The sequence below is a fragment of the Bombyx mandarina genome, chromosome 12 (assembly GCF_030267445.1).
Source record: "Bombyx mandarina strain Sakado chromosome 12, ASM3026744v2".
Lineage (NCBI taxonomy): Eukaryota > Metazoa > Arthropoda > Insecta > Lepidoptera > Bombycidae > Bombyx > Bombyx mandarina.
In genome coordinates this window covers 11871437-11892653 of record NC_143219.1, presented here as the reverse complement: position 1 = coordinate 11892653, position 21217 = coordinate 11871437, and the positions used below count along the sequence as shown (strand labels likewise).

Below are 21217 nucleotides of genomic sequence, written 5' to 3'. Positions count from 1 at the left end.
GTCCTGGTGAAACTGGAAAGGCCTTCGGGCCACCAGTAAACTTTCAAACATAAAAAAAAAAAAAAAAATATATCGATAACTAATTTCTAGATTCTGTAGATTTAAACTCTTGAATGTTTACCGATTGCGAGCGGTTGCGTATGTACGACTCGCACCATCTAAGTAACGATCCATGGATACCCAGTTCTGATTAACTAAGTCAAACGCCTTTCTGGATTTAGTGTAGACAGAGTGCACCTCGCCACGTCCGTCCATAGTGTCAATTATATTAGAAACATAACTAGCTAAGTTAGTATTTGTCGATTTGGAGGACAGAAAGACGTGTTGATTTGTGTCTATACTCGTAGATTGTTTGAAATGAGTTATCAGTTTTTTATTAACTATGGCTTCCAGTGCCTTGCCAAACCCAGACAGTATGGAGACCGGTCGATATTGGGCAATATCATCCAGCCTCCCATCCTTGTGGGTCGGGGTTAAATGCGCTAATTCCCACTGAGTGGGGTTTTTTTAATTTATTGCTTAAATGGATGGACGAACTCACAGCCCGCCTGATGTTAAGTGGTTACTGGAACCCATAGACATCTACAACGTAAATGCGCCACCCACCTCGAGATATAAGTTCTAATGTCTCAGTATAGTTACAACGGCTACCCCACCCTTCAAGCTAAAACGCGTTACTGTTTCACGGCAGAAATAGGCATTGTAGGTAAATAAAATAACGGTTAAATCACAGCTTATGCAAGCAGTCTACAGCCCGAAGATGCGACCATTTCGTGTTCAAACAAACTTGTAATTCTTCTCCTTGGCAGCTAATCTAGTAGCGGCATGAAGTTTTCTATTTTCAGGTGACAAGTGCTCAGTAACATAAACAGGGCGCTGTTCACCAGGAAGTTATATATGGGTAGTGCTAAGTTTTTTATCACTGTGCTTGCCTTTATTAAAGATTTTAACAGAAGCAAGAACGTTGTCTCGAGTACTACGAGAACAGTTTAACTTCCCTAAAATATTTTTCGGACGATTCGAATTGGTATTTTGCTTAGCAACTCTGTGGAATGCCAGAATATCAGTTTCTTGTTAATTACAGGAGACCGTTTTTCCAATTTTTTTAACTATAGACATTAAGTTTTCATTTCTGGAATCCCCTGAATTTCGACATTCGATTGTCTTGCGAACTGCTCCATATACGCTATTAATACGCATTTATTAGCTGCAGACGTATGTATGTTAGTATGTAACGGAATCTTTGAACATGATTTTGACCCCCTTCACAACGTCGCATTAACTCGAAATTTGGTATTTTTATTAAGGGCCGATGAAAATTCAATATTTAAAAAAAAATTTAAAAATTGAAATTCAACTAAAAAATGAAAATTAAATAATTGTTTAAAAAAACTAACAAAATACGCTTTTATAGAAAATCAAACTAAAAATAGAAAATAAATTTGAATTAAAAATAGTGTAAGAAAAAATTATTTTATTGTAAAAAAAAGCGTGTAGTCAATCTTGTTGAAAAGTTTACGTTAAACCATGCCGCTAATTCCTGGGTAGTTTGGCTCGGATCGGCTTCCATCATCTCTTTCAATTCATTGTAATTCACATAGGCGGTCTTCCACGTGGTTCGTTCTTCAAATCAAAATTTCCATCACGAAAGCGTTTAAATCAAAATCGCACGGTGCATTCATTAGCAGTCTCCTCTCCAACAACATTACAACATTGATATTGCGAGCTATTTCTACAGCGTTAGTTCCGCGTCGGAACTTCTAATCAAAAATGACTCGAATTTTCGAAGTATACATCTTTTTAAGCTGAATAGAAACAGTAACTGAAAGTCGATAGTCAAATGTTGCACTTTAAAAAAAAAGTAGAACCTCATAGGTAGCATTTTAAAAAAGTTTCACTCAAAAAACTCAAACCATGAACGCTCTATGTCTATTCGAAGTACCTATTACAATAAAACGGCAATTTCATACTTTAACCTCTATTAATTATGAATACTATTAATTAGTCTTTAGTTTCCAAGATCTTGTATCATTTTGTTTTTGAATATTTATTTGTATGTTATATAATAACTATGAAAACACTTTTGATAGTCTTCTGATAGTGGGCTTATAAGCTTTCGATAACTTATTATGAACAGGGACTATTTGTATTCAACACAATAAACAAAACCTTATGCTAAATGTTTATCCGAATCCATAGAGACCACAACGTGAATAACGTTAACTTTGAAACAAGACGTAAGGCTCATTAATTTTAATGTAATAGCAGCTATAGCTATAGCAGACCGGTCACTGTGCTCGGCGAACCCGTCGCTTGCGACCAAGGGCTCGACGAGTAAATTAACCTATAGACACAGCCCACTGAGTTTCTCGCCGGATTTTCTCAGTAGGTCGCGTTTTCGATCCGGTGGTAGATTCTGCGAAGCACTGGTCTTGCTAGGGCCAGTGTTAGCAAGACTCTCGATTTGAGCACCGTGACCTCAGCTACACGTCAAGGAGAAGCTGAAATAGCCTCTCAAGGCTATCAGCATAGGTAGGGAAAAAAAATAGCAGGAAAACGTCCTAATAAAATACTGATGGTAGGACTTCTTGTGAGTCCACGCGAGTAGGGAGCACCACCCTGCTTATTTCCGCCGTAAAGCAGTAATGCGTTTCGGTTTGAAGGTCGGGGCCGCCGTTGTAACTATACTGATATCTTAGAACTTATATCTCAAGGTGGGTGGCGCATTTACGTTGTAGATGTCCACCCATCCAAGCCATAAAAAAAGCTCCCATTCCAAATAAATTTACTCAAATAAGTCGTTTATTCCAAAATCGCCAGACACCGTGAACTTACCTACGATGATCATATCAGCGTGGTCGGACACTGTCGGGAAGAGCGGCCGTTCCCCGGACACCTCGCAGCGGTAGCGCCCGCCCGTTTCCAGGATGGCCGGGGCGAGAGTCACGTTCGCGCCATTCGTGCTCGACTTCTACAAAACGGAAGCCAATTTAGATTTCATTTCTACGATCACGTGAGATTTGTTACTTTCAATGATATTTTCAGTGATATTATGGTCAACTATTGAAATTGTATGTACATCCTTATTAAAATATTTTTAAGAAATCACGGTCACTAACTTTAATATGGATTAATATTATCTGAAATAAATGAATTTAATACTAATAATAATATGTATATTTACTGGGTGTCCGGATAATGTTCTAGAAGTTAGGCTTCGAATGTGTTTCATTGATATAATAATTTTGGTTTTGTGATAGATATTGATTTCTGCTTAAGTTTATTTAATATAGTTTGATTTAAAATACACTCAACATGTAAATTATTTTTTAACTCTCTAGGTTTTAGCAGATGAGGCATAGTTGGTCAAAACATTCCCAGTAACAAAAACAGGCACAGTTCTATTTTGCTTAGATTGTGAAGAATTAGTAATACTCGGTTACCACAGACGGTAGTCTAGTAATACTTCAAGCTGCATAGAATTTCAGGTATTGCTTTCTATCGAATCAAAAATAGAACACAATATAATCCTAAGTATTGTTAATACCAACGGCAACACAAAAATTACAATTATTTAAATCTTTCGAGTGACGCAAATTTTCTGTAAATAATAATAATGGTATCGCGATTATTACGTAAAAATACAGCCCTTGTTAGAATTTTGCCACAACTTAGCCGTTAATAAAAGAAAGTAGAAATGAGTCCCCACGCGAGAGCCGGTCTGTTTACACCTGCGCCTCTTCACAACGCAATATCCGGTCCAGTTTTATATTGTTTCCTCTCGAGAGACCTAAGCAAACTCCACTTTCAACCGGATTAATCCAATTAAACGTATCCTACTCAAAAACTTCCTCCTAATTATCAGTTTAACTCGAGTATTTGTACATTCGTCGAAGAATAAACAAGATCCCTACAGGAAAAACGGGAGTACCTATTCGGTTCGGCAATCACAGAAATTTTGGTAGCGACATCTGAGATCCACTATCGAGTTTAAGCCTAAACCTGACAAAGCCGTTCGGATGACTTCTTCCACAAAATTCTAATAAGTAAATAAAAAAGCATGACTTTTGTCGGGGTGAAACAATAACGGATATCCAATTAATCCGCTTATCATTACAAATAAATAGTTCCAGTGTCCCTTTAAGTAATATCAATATATCAGCTTTTTACTAATCAGAATGCATAACTGCTTCGCCGCAAATAAACGCCTCGCGTTACACGTGAATCTAATCTGATGTCAGTCTTGTGGTGTCAGTGAACATAGGGGAATAGTAATATTAAGAAATGTAGTATAGCTGATCTCATTCTATGCCATTTACGGCGAATTTATTTCTTTCGTGCTTATAGTTGACTGTCGACCAATAAACTGTACTGCGGTATAACTATTCAATATTATTTTGATACTTTCGCACAAAAATACTATAACAAGAGTATATGAATTTGTGGCAAAAACATCCTGTTGCTGTGTGTGGGCTTAATAAAAACAAAATTGTTTTAGATCTAATCTCTACTCAGGCAGGGAAACTATATTTATAAATAATTCAACTCACTTCAACATCGACTCCCGGGAGAGGGAATTTTCTTCGTGGCTCTTGATCTCGTGGCACGTGTCTGAAGAATTCCTTTCCGTCTTTATACCATTTGACGGAATAAAGGATGTCGGCCGGGCCGAGTTGCCATCTACAGGAAAGTTCAGCTCGGGTGCCAAGTGGGACATGCGCCGGGACCCGTAGCTCTAATAGTTCGAGGCTTGTCACGCCGTAATCTGGAGACAATTCGGATCGTGACAAAAGACTTACTTTTAATTTTTATAAGTTTTTTTTTTGGAACGAAGTTCCTGATGGGACGTTGCGGAGGGGTACCCTAACCGGGAAAAAACGTTCGTAACGTAAGATTTTTATCAGTAATGCACACAGTGTAGGACTTATCATTGTAATAACGTACAAAAAATAACATATTTATTTATCATTCATTAACCACGATCTCAGAGCGTTCGTTTACGAAATACACTAATTCTTATGCAAATAACCGTGAACGAATAAGTTTGCACGTTACCGAATGACCATGGGTTGTTGCGAAGCCTCCAGTTTTATTTTGCTTATACCTCGAATAGAACTTAAAATTAATATTTTTATAATAAGGAACTTCGTTCCTATCCGGTGTCTCACGACACCACACACTTTTTTTTATCGATAAAACCTCAGGTGAAATATGTTACAGACAATTTTATTTGATATTTAACTTTTCGTTGTACAAAGTTAATGAGTAAAGTCTAGTTATTATTATTTATTGGGTATTTGCTCAGTCAATAATAACTAGTACATTATTTATGTTTTATTACTCAAATAGCGTATGTACATCAAGAGACATTTGTATACATAAACGTAATATAAATTTTCTAAGCTGACATTTTCAATAAAACACACCACATCGAGTAAGTAGGTTCGTTCGAGTATTTTTATTTGGTTGTAGGTAGCGTGTTATGAAGGCAAAAATCCATTAAATGGCACGTCAAATAATTTCCCATGTGACGCTCGCTCGCGGCCCGTAAAAGAGCACTATTGCCCTCGCCCAGCGGTGGATAATATTACTTTACGACCCGCGAGGCGAAACTCAAATGTAAGTAAATTGGCGAATAAAGACAACGATCCCGCAAAACTTTTACACATCATTCCTATAAAACAAATAATCGTCAATACAGCTTACGGGAACTAGGGATTAATATTTTAAACCGATATCATTGTAATGGAACTCACTTTTGTCATATTATGCAAGAATTATTGGTCGTGTTTTTTTTTTTAAATAAACTCGAGATATATTTGATCTACTATTTGAAACATTTTTTACTAGTTTAGGGAAGAAAAGCAGGGCTTTGGGGCACATGTTGGTAGCCCATGATTATTAATTACATAAAGTAGATATAATTGAAAGTTTCCGACAGAAAAGTGAATGAGATTTTTATTTATTTAAAACTAGTGGTCCCCCGGTAGTCGAAATTCGACTATAATTAATTGAAATTATAAGTTTGTATATACACTATTATGATTCTATTGTTAGACTATTATTATACTTCTTCACAGATTTCGCTAAGACTACACTTTAGATGAATATTAACAAAGCCAAACAATATTTAATCTATTCTCAATTTGACCACAGACTACAATATGTAAGAAAAGTTTGACAATAAACAAATAGTATACATGCGTGTGTGTGTCAAATACACGGTATGTAGTGTGTGTAATGTTTTCTTTATTGATTTAATGTATTTTTTAGGCATCATTTAAAAAAAAAATTAACATTCTGCACTCCTTTTCTATATTCTTTATAAGTGAGGGAAATTTCATACTACTCCGTCCGCGCAATTTTTTTAAAAAGGAGTCCAATTTTTTTGCTTCACTTATACAGACAACGTATTGACGCTTCAGCCAACAACAACAACAAAATTGTAAATTCTACTAATAAATCGTTTGTCTACATATAAGTCGGGTCGTGGGCCTCTACTGCGAGACTGTAATCTCAAGCACGCAGCCCCTCAATACAGCCAGACTGAGCACTTGTGTTAAGACGGAAATGGCGCTAAGTGATGTGTCAGCGACGGCACCAGCCGAGAGCTATCCTCAGATAGTGCACGTTGCAGACTATTCAATGATCCAACCTCGCAGTCAAACGATGTAAAAAAATTAAATATTTTCCACTTTTTTGTTCGGAAATGTACGTAATATGTTTTTTGAGTTGTGTTTAGCGGAGCTTTAATTTCTTCTAATCGATTTGAGTTTTTTAAATTAATGCACAATAATGATTTAGTAATTTTGGAATGATAATAAGAACATTAATTTTATCTTTCGTAATATGTGAAATAATAATTTAATAAGAAATTTTTGCACTGTTTTTTAGTTTGGTTTAAATTTGAAACCATATATTCCAAATCACAATAATCCCACCAAACAATCATTTGTAAGATTTAATTCACAAAAACACACAAAACAGGTGGTTTTTACCGGTGGTAGGACCTCTTGTGATTCCGCACGGTAGGTACCACCACCCCGTCTATTTCTGCCGTGAAGCAGTAATGCGTTTCAGCTTGAAGGGTGGGGCAACCGTAGTAACTATACTGAGACCTTAGAACCATTTACGTTGTAGATGACTATGGCCTCCGGTAACCACTTAACACCAGGTGGGCTGTGGTGAGGTCGACCGCCATCTCAGAAAAAAAAAACAGTCAACCCACTACTTTAGTTCGAAGGTTAAACTCTAGTATGACGTATAAATTAAAATTAAATTTAAAAAAGTCGCCTAGATCGGTCAAACAGTAAATATCACACAGTTCACTGTCTACAGCTACACCGTAACCGCTTCCGACGTTCACCGGTTTAACAAATTGACTACGTGGCGGCTACGCTCCGACATCGAACAAATTGCCGAGAAGCTGTTGAGCATACAATCACCGGATATTTGAGAAAAATAGTTATTTACCTGTTTGTTCACTTTGATCTCACTTGGCGAACAATATTACATGGCATGGGCATTGCATGGGCATGGGCATTCGAGTATTTGTTACAAAACTCATACAAAATTATTGAAAAAAAAGGTCATCCTGTATAACCTCACAATGGAATGCAGAAATTAAAATCACAATCACACATTAAAATTCCGATTTCTCACAAAACAGACTTCATATTTCCACGTCGTCATCGTTTTTGATTCCAGATAACATTTCATGTTCTATAGCAGGTCTTTTTAAACTACATACCTTTGCGGGCTAATTAAATTTACTACAAAATCTGAAGGGTTGCGGAAAAAATATTTGCAGTTTTCAAGTAAAAAAAAATAAAGGGTAACAAATTCTTTCCAGGAATTCCCCCAATAATAATAAAATATAGCTTAACTTTTAAATTATGTCATGGGAATGGAATGCTACAAGAATAAAGATAAATTATACCAAATATTGATTATAATATGTTTTGACAAAGAATTTTATTAACTAAAACTATTATCCGATTAAAACATGCGTCGCGGGCCGCTTGAAAAGAAGCCGCGGGCCATTGTCTGAACAGCCTTATTTTAAAGCTTTAAAAGCTAAAAACACGTGTACTGTTTCCTATGAAAGCCTTTGACTTGAACTAATAACATTATCAAATAACTAAAGTAGCAAAAAAACAAAAAAACCGCATCGCAAATATTCCTAATTCATATGATGTTTATTTAATGTATTGTACTGTTTGTTTGTTTTTAGAAACCAGAATAATTCCCTTTGTTTATGAGTCAATAAATTAAAAACGATCTTTGTTACCACGCGTTCCCCTGCTGCTATAAAGGTGCCATAAAACGCTTCGCAGACTTTCATAAGAAACGGCTCAACGTATTAATATGAAACGTATTTTTATGTGTTAATATCTAATGGACATTTTATCCTAATAAATGTCTTGATACTGTAATGTTTATTTAATAATTTAACAGACAGGTCTATGCTTTTGAGAAATGTTGAAGAATTTTATAATGCTCAAATAGTTTAAGCCATCAGATCATTTGGTAAATTATTAACTAAAATTTCAATGATACTTTAACTGATAGCGAATATGAAATTTCATGAATTTTAGTTTATTACTGATCTACTCGTATTATTGATATTTTCTTATTGGTGAAAAAGTACATACATAGATTCCACAGTGCGCGTTGTCTAAAGTGGATACCGAAGTCCATCGACACCGTAAAAATTTAATTTCACTGCGCACCATGAAACAAGCCGGTGTGGTCTCGCAAACAAATCTAAATGATTTAATTCAAATTAGGTGTCATCGAACCGCAATTGTTGAATGTTCAAACATGCCATTTCTACCTTCGGTTTCAAAAAATACGAAAACTTAGCACTTTTATGGCCATTCATTAAAGCGGCTAAGTTTTTTTTTATTTCTAGTAACTATTTTTTTTAAATTCATTATAACAATTTTACATATTCAATAAATTACAAGTAAATAATAAATTGAAACGCTCTGGAGGGTAAATCTCGTTCTCACTACGTGTTGTCAGCTAGTTCATTATTAGCGTTATAATATACTTTACAGCACTAACGTTCTTCGCCAGTTTTCTTAGCTTGGCCAATAACTGAATAATGGAATCTTGTTGTAAATGCACACCTTTACATAGCCCCTAAAAGAGCTACTTAGTTTACGCATTTGGAATGCTCGACAAGACAAACTTATACATTTTCCTAGTAATTAAATTGTGTAAATAAGAAACATTTGATTATGATATGATGATACGATGAACAAGAATTACAATGACTCCAGCACAAAATATTGCTTTGCGACACTCAATGGGAAATGATACCTAGTCGTGTGGGCTTGCGTATGCCTTACTATAAGTACTTAAAAGAGACTAGGTACCTATAACTTAGGATATATGTTAGGAAGTTTAATGAGAATATTCCAGCTACGAACGTTTAGTGTGACAGTAGGAGAAGTTTGTTGTTGGCTGTTTTTAGGCGTGTTCTGATTAATAAAAATAATATTGCGAGTTTTTCATTAATGTACGCAGCCAAGCAACAGGCCTAAATACATTATTAACTTACTAATAGGGTAGTAGCCAAACCAAAAATATCAAAGATAATGATGAATAATTTATTTTTATATTTGTAATCTAATGATTTAAAACTAAATATCCCACTCGTAACAATAATTTCAACTCAATATGAATACACATAAATCATGAGATCAAATGTGTCTAATCGTTTTGTATCATTGTATAATCTATGGTGAGCTTTGACTACAAATAACGTCACAAATAATTAAGTTGTATTCGGCAGTTTCTAAAAGTTTTCGCGGCTACTTATATAGAAGTGAATTTCGATTTTATGTTGAAGCTATTTAAAGTATATCTTTGAAGCCAATCAATACTAATTAGATCGTGAGATTATCTATACACCTAAAATATTAACATGGCATAAATCTAAAATAATATATAATAACCTCTATAATATGATAATAAAAAAAATTGCCTTATTTGCTTCCACAAAAAATTTAGATACAGTTTAATTAATTTACTATTTATTAATTACAAGTGGTCCCGCGGTACTCGAAATTTGACTATAATTAATTTAAATAATAAGTTTGAGCATTATTATGGTTCTATTGTCAAAGATTATTTTTTAATTATAGAATTATACTTCTATAATCCCAAAGTTGCCAAGACTATAAATAAATAATAATAAAGACAAAAAATATTAATCTAGTCTCAATTTGACTACAGACATTATATAATAGCAAATTTTTAATAATAAACAAAAGAATATGCGTGTGTGAGTCAAATACATAGTAGTGTTTTTTTTTTTTTTTTTTTTTTTTTATTGCTTAGATGGGTGGACGAGCTCACAGTCCACCTGTTGTTAAGTGGTTACTGGAGCCCATAGACATCTACAACGTAAATGCGCCACCCACCTTGAGATATAAGTTATAAGGTCTCAGTATAGTTACAACGGCTGCCCCACCCTTCAAACCGAAACGCATTACTGCTTCACGGCAGAAATAGGCAGGGCAGGGCAGGGCAGGGAAATAGGTGTGTGTAATGTTTATTGATTTATTGATTTAATGTATTTTTTATGCATAATTAAAGATAATATTAACATTCTCTTCTCCTTCTCTATATTCTCTATAAGTGTTGGAAATTTCATACTCCTCCGTCCGCGCAATTTTCGTGAAAAGGGGTACACAGGTTTTGCTTCACGTATTAATATAAAGATATTAAACCATAATAAATCTACTGCTCATGTAATTTAATCTCCTTCTAATGTGAACCACCTCAGCGCAAAAGCCTCCTCCAAAGAATCCTATCCTATCCTTTCTTGAATTTTTTGGGATTCTCTATAATATAGTAATTTAAAATTAGTTCAGATTCGAACTTGCCCGCTCTTTAAATCGTAGAGACGAAAGTTGCATTGGCCCATAAGCCATTTAGTTGTACATTTGAATTGCGAATATTGCACGAAATGCTCTAGCCACGTAACGTTTTGTTTCACCAAGTCACGTTTGCTGTAATCGGTACTAGTGTCGGCTCTTCCTTTGTTCAACAAACGCACTATATATATTTAAGTTCGAATTTCTGAGCATAGGTAGGAAAAAAAAAAAAAAATAAATAAATAAAAAAAAAGGGAACGTTTTGCAACACTACCGATATTTTCTATTAAACATTTGCTACGTGCACGAAGCAGGTTTTAACAAACAAAATTTTTTTTATTTTCCGAACATGAATTTTATTTGGCTTCCATTCGAAATAGCGGGAGAGAATTGATTGAAATTTGATTATTGGATAGACGGGGCTTTTTTTGCAGTTAAGTCCAAACAAACCAAATTTTCGGTGTTCGTAGTGAATTTAAAGTAAACAAAAAATATTAAATTGAAACATTATTTATTTCAATTACTCAATGAACTTCAAAATGCTTTATGCATGTTCGAGTACTTTGTTACCTAAATTAGGAGTTTGCAACCAGGGTTTTAATGTATTTACTAACGCAAAGACTTGTATGTGGTAGATTTGACAATAGCCAATGTTCTCATGTTCATGAATCAATCTGATCTGGTTATTGCTGGTGGTAGGACCTCTTGTGAGTCCGCACGGGTAGGTACCACCACCCTACCTATTTCTGTCGAGAACCAGTAATGCGTTTCGGTTTGAAGGGTGGGGCAGCCGTTGGAACAATAATTGAGGCCTTAGAACTTATATCTCAAGGTGGGTGGCGCATTTACGTTGTAGATGTCTATGGGCTCCAGTAATCACTTAACACCAGGTGGGCTGTGAGCTCGTCCACCCATCTAAGCAAAAAAAAGATCTTTTACAAATTTAGATGTACATATTTTGCTTACATCCTATTATTACCTTTATCACAAAAAGGCGATATTAAACCGTGAAACTAGTTTTAGCTATAACTTTTAAAATGTTTTAACAGCTATTCTGATTGCATCAAAACTTCTACCTTTTGTGACTGTAGCTTTACTAGCTAGCTCTAGATTCTTCTACTGGAAAATAATCATACTACCCTACGAAGATTGGGAAGGCGATAAACATCTCTCTTCACTTCTGAAAGTCAGAAAACGAGCCACGGATGTATTATTCGTTTGCGTATTTTTCAGTCGTATTAAACATTTCAACCTTTACCCTGAATACGAAATGATTCTTGGTACCAGGTGCACCGACCGATATATTGTTTGAATGTAACACACCGCACTATCTGGGATTGGTATTGTGATAGAAACACCATTTCATAAATTTGTATTTTTATAGCCTATACGGGCAGAGTAATTAAAATCTAACCTAGTCTAACCAAAACATGATTAGACTGAACAATATACAGGGTGTCCCAGAAAGAATGGATAATTCTGAAACACCTCATAGTAGAGCTATAGGGGACAAAAAAAAATTCTTACGTAGTACCCAAATTACGTATTTAAAAAAAAAAGTTGATATTTAGTGATAGTGTATATCCCACGTGATTCGTTCTTCAAATCAAAATTTCCATCACAAAAGCGCTTAAACCAAATTAGCACGGTGCGTTCATTAGCAGTCCCCTCTCCAATCGCCACATTGATATTGCGAGCTGTTTCTGCAGCGGTAGTTCCGCGTCGGAGCTCGTATTCAAAAATCACACGAATTTTCGAAGTATCCAGCTTTCTTGTCTAAGCTGAATAAATAAAAACAACTGAAAGTCGATAATCGAATGATGCACATTTTTTAAAAGAAAAACCTCACAGGTACCATTTGAAAAAAGTTTCACTCAAAAATCTCGAACCATGAAGATTCTATGTCAATTCGAAGTACCTATTACAATAAAACGGCAATTTCATACTTTAACTCCTATTATTAAATTTAAATGCGTGTGAAAACGTAGCGTTCATCTTAATCATTCAGTGAAACGATTCACTTACTTCACCAATACACATATATGCGTGTTTTGTAATTCTTTATTGCGTTATTTGGACGCACGAACTCATGATCTACCTGGTGTCACAAGATTATCAGCATCTGTAAGCATCATAACGTGAATGCCACCACCCACCTTGAGACATGAGGCTGTCTCACGGCTTCGTGGTACTGGTGCGGGATCACAGCACGCTATACCACGAATTCATTCAAATCTAAGTATAGGTTTAGGTCGAAAGTTTAAAAACCTATATTTTAAATACCTCCACTGCTTCCCTAGAGCAAATCTGCCCACACAACATTTAAGAAAAATAGAATCACTCATGTTTAACGTAATTCTATACCATAGGTATATTTAACAATGGCGAAAATCGTAAATCGCCCACACAACAATTAAGTAGGTAGCGTCTCAGATTTCTTTGAATCCATCTTTAATAAGGTCTAAATTTTATTTATTCTCTGATGCGCAGTCTTTACCAAAAATCGTAACTACAATTGTCATGAAAATTAACCTCACTAAAACAAGCGCAATAATTTGTTGTAGAAGATTGGTTTACCTTAATGCTTAAATCATCAATTCAGGTTTGTGTTAGCAAAATTTTACTTATATTAAGTCTTATTTTCAAATGATTTCTCATGAGTACCTAATGATCGTCCAGTTATTTAAAATAAAAATGAAATTAGTACAAAGTTTTTCATAAAACATAGATCATTAGCCTTGTTCGAAATAAAAACTACAAAGTAGAAGAAAATGTTGCTTCAAAGAAATGGTATTTAAGTTTAATACCCTGGAAGGTATTTCAATTACGCTGGTTTATTTTAAAAAACAGTATAGTCTTTTTTGACCAACAAGACTACTTGGATAAATATAAATTATTTTTTCTTTAAAAATATAAAATACATTTTTCATTATTGTTTGAAATAGTAATAGCAACTTTTGTAAATGCGAAAGCGTATTTGTTGGCTTGTCCTTCATTAAAAATTGTGTAAGAAGATAATGTGTGGACAGAATGTAGTCATTCCTTACATTTTATATTGAAACCAGACGCGTTTCAGCAAAATAACATAAAGGTTGCTTAGTTTTGAACAAGTTGTAAACATGATTGAATTTTAAAGGCCTATTTGTCGAAGGATCTACGTTGATAATGAAAAATGGAGCGATTCGATAGACACAGTTATCTATATATTAATACGTGAGGCAAACACTTTGTATCCCTTTTTACGAAAATTGCGCGAACGGAGGAGTATGAAATTTTCCACACTTATAGAGAATATAGAGAAGAAGTGCACAATGCTAATATTTTTTTAAAATAATGCATAAAAGATACATTAAATCAATAAAAAAAACATTACACACACTACATACCAGGTATTTGACGCACACACGCATGCATACTATTTATTGTCAAACTTTTGTTCTTGACGTCTTTTTAAGTGATTTTATGACCTGGTAGCTAAGACCTTTAGGTCAAGCCTTATTTTAATTTTAATGATACGTAACTTTTTTATATGAAAATGATATTATGAAATGAAAAGAAAGTTGATTATTATGAAACATGGCATGAAGTGAAATGAAAACGAAATGAAATGACATGAGATGAGATGATATGGGATGAAGTATAATCTCAGTAAAATGGTGGTCATTTACTGAGACTTTTTCAGTTGACTTATTGGAAGATCCCGAGAAGTTACGTTCAGTGGCTTTGTTTCATTTTCCCACTATGTCTACTTTCACAGATACTAAATAGTTAATAAACCACCGTTATTACACATTTAAATCTGAAGAAACACTAACTAGACAAAATAAAACAAATCACACAACTTCACTCCCCGCGTTCCCGCCAAAAAGTCTTCTGTTGACGTCTGTTGTCAAATTGAGAATAGATTAAATATTGTTTGTCTTTGTTAATATTTTTTATAGTGTAGTCTTGGCGAAATTTTTGATTATAGAAGTATAAAATACAATCGTAATGGTGTACAAACTTACAATCCCAATTAATTATAGTCGAATTTCGACTACTGCGGGACCTCTAGTTATATAAAACACTCAAAATTCTTGCTCTGGATTTAGAATTCGTGTTATAAGTTGAATAATTTTTACGATAGCCGTTTATTCAGTAAGATATCAACTTCCAAATTATGCTCGTCTATATTTACTTTTATATGGATTTCTTTATGGACACTTCTGCATATAATACAGAAACCAGCGCACACTGCACAAGCCAAGTTGCAACGAAGTGCTTGCATAATTTATTTCGACTTCTTCGCTGAACTACACAACTTTTAAATATGGTAAACAAATACGAGTATTTTCAAATATTATGACTAGAGTTCTGCCTTCCCCCACAGAAAGTGCTCCAATATAAAATAATCAGTAAAATTCAATATCTATCTTTTATGTTACAAAAGAAAATTCTAGATAACTAAAAAGTAGCCGAATCTACGCACGGACATTAAGTATGAGAAAATGATAATACTTTTGCCACTAGGTTATTATGATTATCGAGACCTTACCTCTTCGTAATCGTTCGTTACTTCTTCATAATTAATCAGCTGTTTTAGACGAGTTCTGTTCCTCTAAAAGTGTAATCTTCTTTATATATAAAAATGAATTGCTGTTCGTTAGTCTCGCTAAAATTCGACAACGGCTGGACCGATTTGGCAAATTTTGGTCTTGAATTATTTGTGGAAGTCCAGAGAAGGTTTAAAGGGTAGATAAATATGAAAAATGTTCCGAATTAAATAAAAATAACAATTTTGTTTTTCCTTTGGTGTGTCCCCCGTCGGACGGATTTCTTTTGTTTGTTTTAAGTTTATTTCATACAAAAGTTTAGGTCTTTTATTTATCGATTGAGGCACTACAAAGTCTGCCAGGTCAGCTAGGCTCTACTTATACCTAGTCAGGTCATAAGTATTGTCACACAGTAAAAACTTTTCTTTTAGAATGCTGGGCACAAAAAAGTTTATTGAATTCGAATTTCGAATTGTTCATGAAAATAAAAATAGTATACATTTAGAATTTTACTCATTTTTAAATATGGAGTGGACGCTTAAAGAAGACCGTGTTCCAGTTATTGCGTTGCATCGTTGCGGTTACGCGCCAATGCAAATTTTTAACATACTGAAAAATTTGAATATAACCAAAAGATTCGTTTATCGTACCATCAAACGATAAAATGAAGACTCTAGTGTAGATGACAGGTCAAGAAATGGTCCCCCTCGGTCTGTTAGGACTCCAGCAGTCTTAAAAGCTGTGAAGGCGCGAATTCAAAGAAATCTCAAACGTAAGCAGAAACTGTTGGCCCTTCAGATGGGGTTAAGCAGAACCACGATGAAAAGGGTGTTAAATGAAGACTTAGGTCTTCGGGCATATCGAAGAAAAACAGGAAATCGTTTGAATGCTCGTCTAATGGACCTGAGACTGAAGAGATGCCGCGCTTTGTTGAAGCGGTACGCGGGAAAAAATATCGGGAAATTCTTTTTTCGGATGAAAAATTTTTTACCGTAGAAGAGAGCTACAACAAAAAAAATGATAAGGTGTACGCACACAGTAGTGAAGAAGCGAGCAACCGTATTCCGCGTGTCCAACGAGGTTATTTTCCATCCTCGCTCATGGTATGGTTGGGAGTTTCTTATTGGGGCTTAACAGAGGTACATTTTTGTGAGAAAGGTGTAAAAACGAATGCAGTTGTGTATCAAAATACAGTCCTGACGAACCTTGTGGAACCTGTTTCTCATACCATGTTCAATAACAGGCACTGGGTATTCCAACAAGATTCGGCGCCAGTTCATAGAGCGAAGAGCACACAAGACTGGCTGGCGGCGCGTGAAATCGACTTCATCCGGCACGAAGACTGGCCCTCCTCCAGTCCAGATTTGAATCCGTTAGATTACAATATATGGCAACACTTGGAGGAAAAGGCGTGCTCAAAGCCTCATCCCAATTTGGAGTCACTCAAGACATCCTTGATTAAGGCAGCCGCTGATATTGACATGGACCTCGTTCGTGCTGCGATAGACGACTGGCCGCGCAGATTGAAGGCCTGTATTCAAAATCATGGAGGTCATTTTGAATAAACTTTAGTGTCATAAGAATCTATGTTTTGTTAAGTTCATTTTGGTATATGAATGGTTACATAATGAATAAACTTGTTTCAATTATTTTACATTAAACATGTGACAGAATTTATGACCTGACTATGTATATAAAAATGAATTGCTGTTCGTTAGTCTCGCTAAAACTCGAGAGCCGCTGGACCGATTTCACTGATTTTGGTCTTAAACTATTTGTGAAAGTCCAGAGAAGGTTTAGTCTCTTTAATATTTTACATTTTAATTCTGTCTTAAATAGTTTCATTCGCTCATATGTTACTATGGTGCAAATCGCGCCAATCACGAGCACAGCCCTTCAGCACACGAGTCACGCGATTCGAGATAGGGTTGCCGAACGTAAGCCGGTTCTCAGAAACGTATTCAATTTAAAACCTTACTAACGTTTAGGTATTGTTGGCAAACGAGCAGGAGATTCAACCTCAATTACCATTCATGCCGTTGCGCCAGAAGATCTAACATGATTAATGCAGTTTAACGCTGTCAATTTATTCGCTGGATAAGAATCTCTAACGACAACATACTTAATAACAACTTAAAGTTTTGTGATACATACAATGGTGAGGCATTTTGTAATCCCGCTCGAGTAGGCTTATTTAATTAAGCATAAGCATTACTACCTTCCGGTTCAAAGGGTCGGCAGCCGTTGTACTAGAAAACTGAAATTTGGAGCTCTGGTAAGTGGCGGTATTTACATTGTGTGATACATTGATGTCTATGGACTTCGCAACCATTAAACACCTGGTGGGCCGTGAACTCGTTCACTCATATAAGTTAAATAAAAAAACTGTCGACATTTCAATTAATTGCTTGAATAGCTATGTTTCAATTTACCTATCGATTGAGATTTTTTTTAAATTGCCCTATAGGCAGACGAGCACACGAACAACCTCATGGTGAGTGGTTACCGTCGTTCATGGACGTCAGCAATGTAGGGGCAGAGCCAAGCCGCTGCCTACCGCTTAGTACTCTCCATTGGCGCCTCGTTTGAAGCAGGACATGTCATAGCGCGCGGGAAACACCGTGGAGGGGAGCTCATTCCAAAGCCGGATGGTACGTGGTAAAAAAGATCTCTGGAAACGCACAGTGGATGACCGCAGTGGCTCCAGGTAGTATGGGTGAACTCTACTCCGATGGCGGGCGGTGCGATGATAAAAACGAGATGATGGTATCATCTCAAACATTTCCTCAGAGCACACACACATTTTCGAATTATGTAATTTTTTGTACTTAGTTATTTTTAAAAGCCAGTTAGTTGGGAGATCAAAATAATATCTCTCAACACTAGACTAGCCTCACTTATCTCATACATTTCAAAACAGAACATTGTTCATTATAATTAAATTAATGCAAGTTTGACTCATTTTCCAGGGGCATAAGGGCCTACAAACTTACGTCTTTGGCCTTATCGAAATGTCAGTTAAATGACCGACCGTAATTCATATCGTCTGCAACAGCTAATGTGTAGTTAATGAATTGACAGCCGTCTACGGAAACACGATACTTATTCTCCGAGACGGTTAAATCGCTGGCATGTATTATGCTTCAATTTACTATAGAACGTTCGAATTATAGAGCCATCAACGTATTTGCCGGTAATTGAGTGACCGGTCGAAACTATGTGTGTGCGGGAAGATAGTTAATAACCTGAATCAAATCACGCATAGGTTAATACTGTTCGGTATTTATTAATAATGTTTACTTCAGCAAGCAGTTACAATGCAATTGTTTGAACATTTGCCAACCATGAGATCGGAAAGATACCTCATGATTTCCAAGATGCATTGGAAATATATTATAATTGGTAATATATATTTTGAAGTTGTAAGCATGTGGACGCTGCGTAACGAATCTGTGAATGAGTTTATCAATTTTCCGACTTTTTTTTTTGGATAGGCGAATTGCTTTTCGCTCCAGATAAGGGATTTCTTCGACGAGTCAGTAAAGTTTATGTACGCTATTTGTTATAAGAAAGCTTAAAAATTTAAAAGCCTAAAAACTTAAAGCTGTTTTTAAGTTTTGGCAAGAAATGGTGGCTGTACTCAAAGCTGGATCCTGACTAAGGGACCCCTCACAATGGTTAGCACTACAAATGTACAATATTGTATACATGGTCATTTATGATGGCCCATTGCAAAGGTTAACATAACCTGACTAAAGTCCTCGAGGTTACCTTAATCTGACTAATTTTTGGACTCCGAGTGACCAAGACACCATTCAATAATTAACAACTTCTTAATGAAGTTTTGGGAAGTATTTCTTCTGTATTCAGTCTTCATAATGAAGAACTAACCCGTTATAAATTGAGAAACAAACGACCGCGTAACTATGACGCATTAACTGAACTTATGTACCAAAAAAGGGGGCGTAAATTAAAAAGAAAATTGTCCATTGAAAAAAACTGTTTAAGAACAGACTTTTAATTGAATACTTTTAAAAGAAGTGATAAGCGTTCAATAAAATCAAATCCATCAATTTTCTGATATAATCCGTTTTAAAATATAACGTCGAAGTCTATTTGTATGGTAAAACGCCTATTCCATCCCACAAACCGGAAAACATTACTGTTTCGCAGCAGAAATAGGTTGAATAGTGGTATCTACCCCCGGCGGCCAATAATTTGCCTTGCCACCAGTAATTACGCAAATTTATTGGTTTGGCGGTTTTGAGTTTTATTAAAGTATTTTTCCTTCATCTTGGAAATCATTTGTGAATGCGTGTAAGTAGTTGTTTCCTTAGAAAAATATGTGCTTGTCTGTTAGATTTGTAGGACTAGGCATTTTAATTTTCTTCCTAACTGTCTAATACTTGCGTCAGTGATCTGTATGCTATGTGATTCTAACGTATAACTTAAGACTCTCATTCTCTGCCAACTGCATACGGTTGGTTCTTTAACGTAGAAATGCAAGTTCTTTTCATACGCACAGCATTGGCCATTATCCAACTTGAACGGTGTTTAGGTGGTTCACGTGAATATATTCAACGGTTAAGCTTGAATTCTAACAGAAATTCCTATTCAGAAAGCTTGTACCGTAAGACCGAGCTTTCCCGCTCAGAACTAAAAAGTAATATTCTCCAAAAAATATGCTCGGCACAAGTAAAAGCAACGGAAAAATTATAAGCCACTTTCCGCGCTGTTGTATTCATTGGACGATTTCCGTTGGCCATTTATAGGGCGAACGCCCGAAAATAGTATTTACTTAGGTTGCTCTGTGTTTTTCTTGAATTAAAATATGAAAAGTAACGGCGCGTTACGCAATTTCATAACCAGAAAAATATTTAAAATGAAGACTTCTAAAAGTTTCACGAAAAGACATTTTATGAAAATGTATTTTTGTTTCACATTTTTTTTTTAGTAATAATTTATTATTACTAAAAATTTCATATCTACACAAATAAATACAGGCATGACCTAGAGTGATCTCAAGGAGCAAGCGCAAGACAGGGTCAAGTGGAGACAACTTGTGAAGTTCCTGTGTACTAGCGGGGTACCCTGGGACTACAACAAAAACAACAACAAATTGTTGTGACACAAGTAGTGGATAGTAAAATTAAGTGTGGTATAAATCCTCATCAGTTCGTCAATTGTTAAAGTCATACAATTAAAAAAAAAAACTAATATTAAGGGAATTGTAAGAAAAACCAGTAGTTACGAATGAGATTTGGTGATTTTATACTAAATATGATCAAGAGGCCAGAACTCCATACGTTGATCCGACTAAGTCCAAGTTAATCTCGAAAAAAAAACAAACAGGAGAAGTTCAGCATCACACTAGAATACATTCTACAATATCCTTACAATATTGTCCACATTTTAACACAAAAATAGCGACGTAACTGAAACGCGAACTCAAATAACTGTTACAATTATGAAACTCGTGAACTAAGGAAAGTAAATTGTTGTCCGCGCAACTTATAATAAACTTTACTACTTGAGAATTTACTTGTTTTTTTTTAAATATCAAGCTTATTAGACAAACATTAATTTGCATTTTCCAATACATGTACTTGAGGATTTACCTTTGTTCCACATCTACACCGTAAATGCCGCCACCCACCTTGAGACGTGAGTTGTAAGGTCTCACTTTTAACAGTACAACGGCTGCCCCACCCTTCAAGTCGAAACGCATTACTGCTTCACGACAGAAATAGGCAGGGTGGTGGTACCTATCTCTGCGGACTCCCAAGAGGTCCTACC

At 35.4% G+C, this 21217-nt stretch overlaps 1 protein-coding gene across 1 annotated transcript in view; it reads right to left on the bottom strand.

Moving 5' to 3' along the window:
* The window catches only part of beat-IIIc (beaten path IIIc), a 130426-nt gene that overhangs the window by 18149 nt on the left and 91060 nt on the right, over nucleotides 1–21217 (bottom strand). The window contains exons 3-4 of the mRNA XM_028178498.2: nucleotides 4551–4765; nucleotides 2836–2971 (exon numbers count right to left, since the gene is read on the bottom strand). Coding sequence (XP_028034299.1) covers nucleotides 2836–2971; nucleotides 4551–4765 — 351 coding nt within the window. The remainder of the gene's footprint in view (nucleotides 1–2835; nucleotides 2972–4550; nucleotides 4766–21217) is intronic.